The 11853-nt window shown below is 47.3% G+C and overlaps 1 protein-coding gene across 1 annotated transcript in view; it reads left to right on the plus strand.

Annotated features, from left to right (window-relative positions):
* Positions 1–11351, plus strand: part of LOC149362553 (evasin P991-like) — a 31513-nt gene extending 20162 nt beyond the window's left edge. Inside the window, exons 5-7 of the mRNA XM_089569753.1 lie at positions 4464–4513; positions 7957–8025; positions 11220–11351. Coding sequence (XP_089425879.1) covers positions 4464–4513; positions 7957–8025; positions 11220–11336 — 236 coding nt within the window. The 3' untranslated portion in view covers positions 11337–11351. The remainder of the gene's footprint in view (positions 1–4463; positions 4514–7956; positions 8026–11219) is intronic.
* Positions 11352–11853: the final 502 nt, after the last annotated feature.

Consider the following 11853-nt stretch of genomic DNA (forward strand, 5'->3'; position numbering starts at 1 on the left):
TCTCGTGCGGAAGAAGGACGGATCCATCCGCTTTTGCGTTGATTACCGTCGCCTCAACAAGATTACGCGCAAGGATGTGTATCCGCTTCCCCGTATTGACGATGCCCTCGACTGCCTGCAAGGCGCGGAATTCTTTTCCTCATTGGACCTCCGCTCCGGCTATTGGCAGGTGCCCATGGCTGCTGCTGATCGGCCAAAGACGGCCTTTGTTACGCCCGACGGCCTCTACGAATTCAATGTCATGCCGTTCGGCTTGTGCAATGCGCCGGCCACATTCGAGCGCATGATGGACACAGTTCTCAGCGGACTCAAGTGGCACACGTGTCTGTGCTATCTGGACGATATCGTCGTCTTTTCTCGAGACTTTTCGTCCCACCTGGCCCGCCTCGAGCGTGTCCTGCAATGTTTGACCGACGCCGGCTTGCAACTGAATTTAAAGAAGTGCTGCTTCGCAGCCCGGCGGCTTACCATCTTGGGCCACGTCGTGTCCAAAGAAGGCGTCCTTCCCGATCCTGGAAAACTGCGCGCAGTCGCCGAGTTTCCCCGACCCACCTCCCTGAAAGAGCTGCGTAGCTTCATCGGGCTGTGCTCTTATTTTCGCCGCTTCGTACGCAATTTCGCTTCCATCCTGTCACCCCTGACTGATCTGCTTGCCGGCGACACCAGCCTCTCGTCTTGGACACCAGACTGTGACGCGGCGTTCAGAACGCTTCGGCGCCTGCTTGTGTCCCCGCCGATCCTCCGCCATTTCGACCCCAGCCTGCACACTGAAATTCACACTGACGCCAGCGGCGTGGGCCTCGGTGCCGTGCTGGCTCAGCGCAAGCCCGGCTGCGCCGAACATGTTGTTGCGTATGCCAGCCGCACTTTGACAAAGGCCGAGCGCAATTATTCCGTGACAGAGAAGGAGTGCTTGGCAATAATTTGGGCTATTGGAAAGTTCCGCCCTTACCTATATGGTCGCCCGTTCTCTGTCGTTACCGACCACCATGCCCTCTGCTGGCTGTCGTCCCTCAAAGACCCTTCAGGCCGTCTTGCTCGTTGGGCGTTGCGCTTACAAGAATACGACATTGAAGTCATCTATCGATCTGGCCGTAAGCATTCTGATGCCGACGCACTATCGCGGTCCCCGCTACCTTGTGACTTAGACTCCACATCTTTCGCCACCGCTGATGCGTCCTCCCTTGATATTGCCGACATGCCGTTTGAACAACAACGGGACCCCTGGATCGCTTCCCTCCTCGCTCTCCTGTCTACACCATCTCAGCGACCTGCGACCCGCACTCTCCGTCGTCAAGCCCGCCACTTCGCAATACGGGATGGCCTCCTTTACCGCCGCAACTACCTTCCCGACGGTCGCAAATGGCTCCTTGTCATTCCTCGCCACCTGCGTTCCGATATCTGCGCCTCTTTTCACGCCGACCCCCAGTGCGCTCACGCCGGTGTGGTGAAGACCTACACGCGCCTTCGACTCCGCTTCTACTGGCGGGGAATGTACCGTTTCATTCGACAGTACGTTCGCTCCTGCCCGGAATGCCAACGCCACAAAACCCCTTCTCGCCGTTCCATTGCTCCGATGCAGCCCTTGCCTTGCCCCATGCGCCCATTCGACCGCGTTGGCATCGATCTCTACGGGCCCCTTCCCATAACTCCGGCTGGACACCGCTGGGTCATAGTGGCAGTCGATCACCTTACCCGCTACGTCGAAACGTCATCTTTGCCATCCGCATCTGCGCCCGACGTTGCGTCTTTCATCCTGCATCATCTCGTTCTACGCCATGGTTCTCCTAAGGAGCTTCTGAGTGACCGCGGCCGTGTCTTCCTCTCAGACACCGTCGAAGCCCTACTTCGCCAATGCCGCATTGTTCACCGCTCTACTACGGCCTACCACCCTCAAACGAACGGCGTTACTGAACGTTTCAATCGCACATTGACCGCCATGATCGCCAAGTATGTTGCCTCGGACCACTCAAACTGGGACCGCATTCTCCCATTTGTGACATATGCGTACAACACTGCCACACAGAGCACAACTGGCTTCTCTCCGTTCTTTCTTCTTTACGGCCGCGAGCCTTCCTGTACCATGGATACCGTGCTTCCGTATCGCCCTGATATCTCCGAGTCTCTTACCCTTTCTCAAGCAGCGACCTATGCTGAAGAATGCCGCCAGCTTGCCCGCTCTTTTACAACGCAAGATCAGAATCGCCAGAAGCACCTTCGCGCCCCTACCAGTCCGCTTCCGTCCTATACCCCAGACTCGCTCGTGTGGCTTTGGGTTCCCTCCACCAGTCCCGGTCTCTCCACAAAACTCATTTCAAAGTACCACGGCCCGTACCGTGTCGTCTGCCAGACCTCTCCAGTCAACTACATCATTGAACCGCTTTCGCCGCCGCAAGATGCGCGCCGTCGTGGCCGTGAAACAGTGCACGTCGACCGTCTCAAGCCGTACTACGATCCGCCTACCATCTGTGCGCCCTAACTCGGCAGGATGCCTCCTTTTTCGCCGGGGGGTAATTGTAGTGTAGCAGCCGTGCTCGCTCACTGCGGTGAACTGTAGTAGTGAAAGAAGACGACGATCCTGAGGTGTGACGCTCGCTCGCAGCCCGAACGCTTGGCCTGCACCTTTGCTGAACGTTGCAAAGCGACCTAGGTTCTGCTCAGCCACAACCCCATCTTACAATTACAATAACTTAAAGGCGCCAGAGGGGCTTGAGTGAAGGGAGAGGAAAAATAAAACAAATTAAAGTCATAATGCAACAAAACAAAAAAAGGTAATACAGCAAAGAAGACCATAATCTTGTACAGAATGCATGATAAGATAAGTAAGACAGCAGATCAGTTAAAGGCACACTTTACAGCGGCAGGTTTAAATAAACACCTGTAACAAGTATCAAAATCAGAGGTGCGCAGGCGGTTCCGATTGCTGGCCGTCTTCGCTATAAATGATTTAAATTTGCAGCGTCTGGTAGTATTGGATGCGTATCATACGGCAATCATATGTGCGAGTTAATAAGTATGATGATAAGAGTGCAAGCGAATTGTAACGGAGACAGCAAGTTAGTTAAAACAAAGTCTGACACTTTCCGCTCATCCGTTTGCTGCATCACTAGCTGCAATAGAAATATACACATATTTTTGACATTTCTTTACTTGACATGTAGCCCTATACCTGAAGTAAAGCCTTTGTTATTCCAGTGTATTCTTGAAGAAGAATGAGAGACTGACGACAAATTGAAATTGCTGGTTATAGATAGATTACCGCCTTTGGCGGTGAAGACGCTACTTTGTTCGAAAGCGGAGCATTCATTGGATAAAAAGGCCACAAACATGTCAAAGGCCAAAAACTACAAAGTACAGGGGCAGTTTTTTGGCCCCGCATCCCAGACGTTCGTTTGTTCCTAGAAGAAGCGGCAGTAAAACGTTTTTTTGCTGCCAAGAAACTTTTGATAGAAGGGGTTGGGGCACAGTCCTGTGGTGATCAAGTGGTTTCCGGCCCACATGGGCAGTGACGTGTCGGAACGCGGAAACGTGAACCACAACGAGACGGCCAACTCGGCCGCGCGAGGACTAACCAACCGCGCGGCTGAAAGTACGGCCGACTCGGAGTCCTGGTCGCGGCGCAGTGCCAAGGACAAGATGACCACCTTCAACGAAATAGTGAAATGGTACAGACTGAACAGACAGACTATGCCGCCACCTCACCCGGGGCTTACACGGAAGGAGGCAGTGTTATATAGACAGTTACAGACGGGGTCCCTGCTCATCCCGGTGCTAGCTAAGCACGTGTGTCCGAGTGTGTACGCGAGTGACATATGCAGACTGTGCGCGAAGGAGAGAGCCACCGCGGCTCACATCCTTTGGGACTGTAGCGTAAATCCGCTCGAAGCCAGCGAGAAGACGACGATCCCGCCGCAGCTAGAGGCTGCAACGAGGAGCCGTGATCATAAGACACAACTCAAGGCCGTCCAGCAGGTCTCGGCAGCTCTCGAGAGGCAGCGACCGAGCGAAACCGAGGAGAGGGGGGCGGCACCCCCAGGAAGGGGGCGGCGGCCCTCTCGAACCCGCGGAAGTAGCGAGGAAGACCTCAAGGAGCACAACGCACGAGATTGACGTAGTGGCCGCGTCGCGGTAAAAGCTTGTCCTCCCTGCTTGGAGGGAGCCTAACCGACTCTGCAGGCTTTCTAAATAAAAGTTGTTCTCTCTCTCTAAGGGGTTGGTGCTTAGTAAATTACTTCACATCATGTGGTATGTTTTCCGCTTTTTGATTACCGTAGTTAAAAACGCTGCTTTTGACTCGAGTAACCGGTTTCGATTCCTTGAAGTAACGGATTGCGAAATATCTACAGTCCCAACATTATCAGGAAATCGAGGGGCTCTGGCGTTATTTTCACAAAAAATGACTTTACACTTTGCAGTTACAAAAAAAAATTGTTTTAATTTCTCTGATTTGATTTCTTTTCCAGATTGTGCATGCCCATTTCCACATCTTAACAACACCAATGGAACTGTCTTGGTTAGTATATAAAAATTTACTTTTCAAACCAGTAAAAAATTAGAGGGGATGAGTGAGTTCCGCCTGAAGTGTACGACGCGATAGCTAATTGGTTATTGCCCATGTGTCCAGAATTCGTCATTCTCTCACATGTCATATATGACATTCATATATCCTTGGGAGTCCTCATGCCCCTTCTGGCGCTTTGGTGCAGTGGATAAGTGATGCGCCACAGCCCTGCGATGGGAGGTTTGCGGCCACCGGTGAATCATGTGCGATGCAGGCTGCTCTATACGAGCAACTTCTCGCGATGATTCATTGGTTTAACTGCCACCTGCCACGATGCGCAGGTTCGCTGACAGTCCGGCGGACAGGTTGGGATGACGCGCAACATTACTAGAGCTGGTGGCCCGCATGCTTGTTAGGTTCCTTCTCTGGGAGTTTTTCGTGCGTTTTTCACTCACGGTCAAAGGCGATGAATTTTCCACGACACAAGCTCCATAACACGCTGTCCAGTTAATTTACAGGCACATTTAGCATTGGAATTCATAGCTACGTTTTGTCTTCGAACCATTTCCATACTTTCAATTATTTGAAATTATAAAAACGCAAATGATCTCTTCTAGCGTGCATTTTGACCTCGTGATATTTTAAACCACCTACTGACTATTAGGGTGATGTTTCACTCGATTTTCTCATTGCGTAAAAAGTTGTTACTTGTACTTATCAAAATTTACGCCCGCTTCTTCATGTTTAGCTCTTCCGGTTCGCTCCAATAATGTTGAACAGGTGCTCACGTTCAAGTCGATAACATAATAAAAAAAAAACTTCTTAATAATTGTTCACCCATTTTTCAGCCAAAGATAACTTTGAATTAGTTTGCTACTTTCTTCAATCTAACATTTAGTGCGCTTTTCGTGCCCAATATTTCTGCATAACTGGTGTTAACCAAATGGAGACTAACAGTTTAAATGACACGCTTCGGTTAGTGTTCCGTCTGCCTTTATTCACTAATTTAGCTATTGATTAAGAACGAGCGTGTGGCCCTTCTGTGACGAAGTCTATGCAACATTATAGCTGGATATTTTAGGAGCACTTAACATACAAGCGTCCCTGCTTTCTCAGCAGTCTCGCAACAGAGCAGAAGATCAAGAGATAGCGATGCGCTCGAAGCGGTAAGAAATTACAGCGGCTTAAGGCAGGTGGTGGCCGCAAGTCATGACTGCGAGAATGAAATAACAAGCAGAATAAGTACGGGGCGGGATGGATTTAGCAGGTGATCTAAAGTGATGAATAGCAATTTACCAATATCCCTCAAGGAGAAGTATATATAACTGCTGTATCAAACTGGTACTCATCTACGAGCCAGATACGACGGTGGTAGCGAAAAGGTTGAACTTAAATTGAGAACATCGCAGGGAGGTAAAAAAGAAAAATGATAGGTCGCACTTTTAGGCACAGGAAGAGAGAAATGCTGGCTAGGGAGAAGACTCTAGTTTTCGACATCCTAGTTGAAATCAGGAACATGCAATTGGCTTCGGCAGGGTATGTAACCTAATGGCAACCTAACCGATGGTCGCTAAGGGTAACGGATAGGATTGCAATGGAGGGCGAGAGCAGCAAGGGGCCTGAGAGATTTGGAGAGGGGGATTAGATTACGAAGTTTGCGGGTATAAGGGGGGCACAGCTGTCACAGGGCATTGTTAACTGGAGAGATATGGAAGAGGTCTTTCTCCTGCGGTGGTCGTAGTTAGCCTGATGATGACGACGTTGATAGCTTAACCAGAGGGCGCAGTTTGTTCGTGAGCAGCTGCTGTGGCATTGTGATAATAGATCTGGCTTATTGTGAGTATGGAAGAAAAGAACTAAATCCCAGCACTCAATATAGGTGCTGTTTTGAACCTGAAAGTCGCTAAAACACTTTCTGTGTTATATATTATCCTGACCACCTCACAACCAAAATGATAGAGACACACTTGTAATACGGCATAATTCCTCACTATCATCCATACAAGCACAGCCACACAGCGACAAGAAAAACCTTGCAGCTTTCACAGAAGCTTAGCAGTAGAAGAAAATAAAAAAAACTACTATAAGGTGTACGCTTTTACCGATTTGCTGCAAACAACCCCTAAGCTCATATCAATGAGCTATTTGCATCGCTATTGGTGGCCCGTACAGAGTGAAGGAGGTGAATTTGCCCCAGCCTTCAGTCAGTGTCAATGACATAATCGTTCTTTCTGCCGTAGCAAGTTTGTCAGAAAGTAGACGAAATAAATTATTGGTCGTACACAATCAGATTTTGGCAAAGGGAAGCTTCAGAAACATTAAATGTTCCAATAAAAAGCCTCAATGTTATGAGAATGCTGATATTGAAGCACCAGAGGCACAAAAGCACGTTCTCATGTTTAAGAACCGCTTGCCTGTAGTTATGTGAAAAAAAAAATGAGAACCACTTTTCTGCATTTAAGCAGCAAGATTGCCCTTTCCTTTGTTTGCGTATATCCCCGTTCTTAAAAAAAAACCAGTGCTACCGCACGGATTCATGGACATTGATCTCGGAACTCATAGACCAACAATGCACACCGCTATTAGATACCACCACTCACAAACGTGAGGAATTCGGATAAATTGTGCCTCCTAATTATGTTATTTGTTTTTAGCTGTAGAGCGAGCTCTTATGGCATGCCATGAAATGGAAGTGTTCGAATGCGCCCCCCAGATAACAAGGAGTTCACCTTTGGCTTCCATTATTGCAGAAGGGAAGTAAAATCTATTTTCGACAGTGTGACTAGAGGGAAACCTTTCACTCAGTGCTTACCATTCGTGCCCTACACACTTTTCAGTGCCGTAATTTCGCAGTTTGCTGTTCGGTTTCTGTAACGTTGCCTTTCACTTTACCGTACATAGAATCGGGGGCTATGGTGATGAAATCGTGGCGAACGCCAGCGGGAGGCGAGAAGTACGCCACCTTGTGCTACCCGCACGGCACCTCGGAGCAGGGGTGAGGATAAGCACCGCAGAGAAGATGTGATGTAGAGGTGCTTGAGTGGGAAAACAGGTTGACGAAGCGGTAGCGAAGGCAGCACTACATTTCTTGAAAGACTACAGCTTACGAAAGACCAATAGCTGGCTAGGTACAGTCGTCCACATACTGGTCTAGAGCGCTACAACGGCGCGCTCTTTTGTGCTCACTGCTTTTAGGTGGGTGTTTGCTCACGTTGCCCCTAAGAGCGTAAGTCGCATTTTGTGCGCGAAGTGTATTTTTTCTTACGTAAAATATATGTACTTCAAGAGTGAAATTACGGTGAGCACTCAAGATTCCTTACGTGCTCTGAATGCGAAAATTTCATTTTCATCTCGTTTCGTTTTAATTAAAAGCCGCTCATAAAACGGCAACTTCGACATCAAAGCGAAGTAATAATTTTTTTTCAGCACAATATGTATTGCTTGTTTTCCCTCAGAAACCATTGGGATGCCACTACAATTGCAGCAGCACACTCTGCACAGCACCTGATCACTACCCATGTTATGTATGTAATTTATTGGCTAAATTTGACCTTTCACTCTTCAATAACGACTTTTTTCAACTTTTGTTTATACTGCTATTGGTCTGGCTGTCTTTTGCGACATCTCTAGCAATTTGCGATCCCACTGCGCTGAACGTACCCCCAAAGCTTGCTTTCCTTGTTCTATTACAGGGATTTTAATGATCGGAGGCCTGAAAACGTTTTCCAAAACATGCTAGGAACATTAGCACAAGAAGAGACCAAATATCGCGGCAGTACATACAGGAGCGCTAAGTTCCGAGGCTGCCTTTGTTGCGACAGCAACGCGAAATATTGATAAAAAAATTTGCAATTAGAATGTTGAAGAAACTTTTCCATCCCACCGCGCAGTAGGCAGGAGCGGTTGCTCTTTCGTATCATTGCGCTGGTACCGCAGACGCGCTACGGCGTTCGCCGGCTGCGAGGACAGACGCTGCGAAGAGGTACGGTGGTCTGTTGCTTGGTCTCCTTCGTAATGAAATTTTCATGGAGCCAGTGAGTCGTTTACTTCGACTACTTACACCTCTAAATGCGCTGCGTGAGGTCGCTCGGCGGAAAAGGTTTAGCAAACTGCAGCTCTTAAGCACCTCAGGCCAAATCACCTCATAAAGCGATCAGCAAAAGGAACTAAACAAGGGAAAGGTCAAGTGGGTGATACGATGGTATTTCGGAAATTATAGTTGAGTTTGCGAGAACGCTGCTATTCTTTTTGTGACCTGTGTCTCACGTTGTTCCCGCTAATTTTCTTGCCTCTTACTCCTACACGTAAGTACTAAGAGGTGCCGTGCTTAGCCTTGCAATCGCGTGGGCGTTTATTCATTGTCTTAATTTTTTTATAGCGCACATTTTTTTCTCCTCAGGACAAAGGCCTGTAGTTACGACTTTTGATTGTCTGTACAGGAGATAAACAAAAGCCATAGATAATGGGCAAACAAAAATATCTGACGGAAGGTAGAGTTCAGCGCGGCATCGAGCAGTGCGATTAAAATATGTCACTGGCCAACTAGATTTCTTCTGTTGCACAATACTCATTTCCAGTGTAACGCTGCATCAAGAACTAAATCAAGCCCTTGAAGAATTCCCCCTCGGTGAATGGCGAAATAAATACAGCCTTCTCGCGCTTACATTAACAAACAATTCGACATGAGCAATGTCCTTAGCGCAACAGGGTGACTAAGAGCAGGCAACAAGACATCACTACTTTGCTGCCTCAGCTCTGTGTCGTCTCGTCACGCTACGAAAGACCTTCTAAGAATATGAACTAACATGCTCATTAGAAAATTTTGTTCTAATGCCGCTGTCTTGGTATCACTTTAGTGGAGCACGGGATTGGCGGAAACGCAACCCATACAAAGCCTCCTGAGTGCTTGCGAATAATTCGAATAATTTGCAATTGCAGTTAGAAGGTCGTGCTCTCTAAAGGGAGAAGAAAAAAATTGGTGAGCATAGCGTCATGCACGACACATCTTTTGCACCACCAACTCTTAAGCAGCGGAATTAAAGGGTGGTCGAGGGGAACGGTGCACAAGGTTTTTAAACGCTTCACTTTCAAGGAGGGGAAAAAAGAAAGAGACGGATCCTCGCAGCGTCTAATCTCGTAGCCAGCGGGCCCCGGTACGCGGCCGCGAAACCAACGCCGCGATACAGGAGAGCCCTCTCGCCAGTTGAATGACCTGGGAACTGCCTACAATTCCTGTACATTAACATTTCCCCAAGGTGGCATACAAGCAATGTGCTACGCTGCAGTGATTTTTTTATTTAGCATTAAGCTGCAGAGAGTCTTCGAGTAAAATGGCGGCTGCTCGGTGGAATTTCCATATCTTGATCGATCTTTTCTCCGCAATCCTCTTAGAGCTGCAAACATTCTAGCTTTTGAGGCGACTGAAAGTTTGGGCAATATCTGGAAGAGTTGCGATTAACATGCACATTGTATTCACTGACGCTTCCCAAAGACAGAGGCGATAGCTAGCCTGTGTATTAATAGCTCCATTGCAGGTACCCTTCCTTTCACTTCCGGAAGAATTCTCCTTGATTAAGGCAGTTGATGTGCCATCAACAAAGCAACAAAAGTGCCCTTAGCATACAGGTCATCGGCTCAGAATTACGACAATGAGCCCTCAGGTCCATAAATCTTCGAAACTGGGCGAAAAAAAATATAGAGCAGAGCAAGCGACACTGACACAAGCGCGGACTCTCAACGTTTATTCGAAAAATTACAAGGAACTTGTAAGTCAGCGTTTGGGTGTGGATCCCTAGCTCTATCCTGTTTTTTTTTTCTCGCGCCGTTTCGAAATTGAACGTAACGTCCCAACCAGCCCGCCCGAAAGCTCGTCAGGTTAACTTGACCAATTTGCTTTCTTATCTTCCTGGGCCAAATAGGTCTGTAAAAGCAGAATGTTTATCGCGCAGCGTTCGCTGCAAGATGCTCCTAATGCAAATTATCACAGGAATTCTCTGTTGAGGGCATAATAACATGCTCTTGGTAATGTCAATCATCAATATCTGCTATACCCTGAAATTTACGCTTGGTTTGTTTTCATAGTTTAATGCCTTGCCATCTTGAACCATCAAACGAGGAAACTTAAAAGGCCGCGTATCATTGCATGAAGAGCATGCCGTGCAAATTCATGAAAGAGTTTGACTAACAAACAAAATGCATGCTCCACCTCGACATCCCGCTGCATACAAAAACCTAAAGTAAAAAGGCCTTCCCGAAGTTTCAAACTTATCAGTGCCCTGGCCGATCTGTTACTTGCAGCGGGATTATGCTCTTTCGGCTATCAAAATCAAGGTTGTTAGCGCACATATTTTTCGAGCGAGCAGTTTTTCGGCAGATTGATTGCATCTTGAGCCTCCTGTCATCATTAAGATCTCAGTCGACACTTCTAGAAAGAGGGCAAAAATAAAACACAGAGAGCTGCTGTACCTCATAACTTTGCTTCAAAGATTTTCTATCAGATAAGAGGCTGTAACCGTAAATGTTTCCCTTTTCATATATGGAAACATTGTATCTAACGCTGACGCCACTTTATTGATATAATAGTTACTCTACCCGCAATGAGCAGTTAAATTTTCACGTATTACTCGCCGTTTTGTATAGTTGTACACAAGGAGCATTAAAAATAGTTTGATTCTTCAATATATCGCGCACAAATCTTAACTTTTTTCTTTTCTCTCAGGACCTCACCGAGGACGAAGCCAGGAACCAGACTTCCCCTCCCACTATGTGGTGTCCTGTGGGAAACTGCAATGACGGAACCTGTGTTCGAAATGGCACGTGGGAGCTATGCTTCTAGACACCTAAACTATCAGAATGACGCCCCTCTGCTTACCCACATTCCTACCATCTGATGGGTGTTACAAAAATAAAAGATGCACAGATGTTGACGTCTTTTTGGAATGCATAGTTGAAATACCTATAAATGTCGGCTACGTTCTTACAAACATGACAGCCCCGAGAAAAAAAAAAAACGTGGTAAAATGCATTTTGAACATATCGTATTAAGATTGTAGTAATAATTGCTTTGTTTTTTTTTTATCTTCTAGACGCAAAAATGAATGCTTTCTTATTAACCTGGGGGTAAAATTTTGAGAATTCTTCCAAATATCTCGGAAATGCAACTATTGCCCGCACAGTATATTTATTGCACTTTAATATACGCCATGTAAAGTTAGGATGAAAAGAGGGACAGACGAATTAAATTTGTTCGACGGCGGCGTTATTCGCTGATCCGCATACGCAACAGTTAGGTCGTTGACCCTTTTAATGCGTTTCTAGAGCAAAGACTGTGGGCCTCCAAACTGTCGCGCAAG

Source organism: Amblyomma mixtum, chromosome 2 (genome assembly GCF_055824585.1).
Source record: "Amblyomma mixtum isolate Tamu chromosome 2, ASM5582458v1, whole genome shotgun sequence".
Lineage (NCBI taxonomy): Eukaryota > Metazoa > Arthropoda > Arachnida > Ixodida > Ixodidae > Amblyomma > Amblyomma mixtum.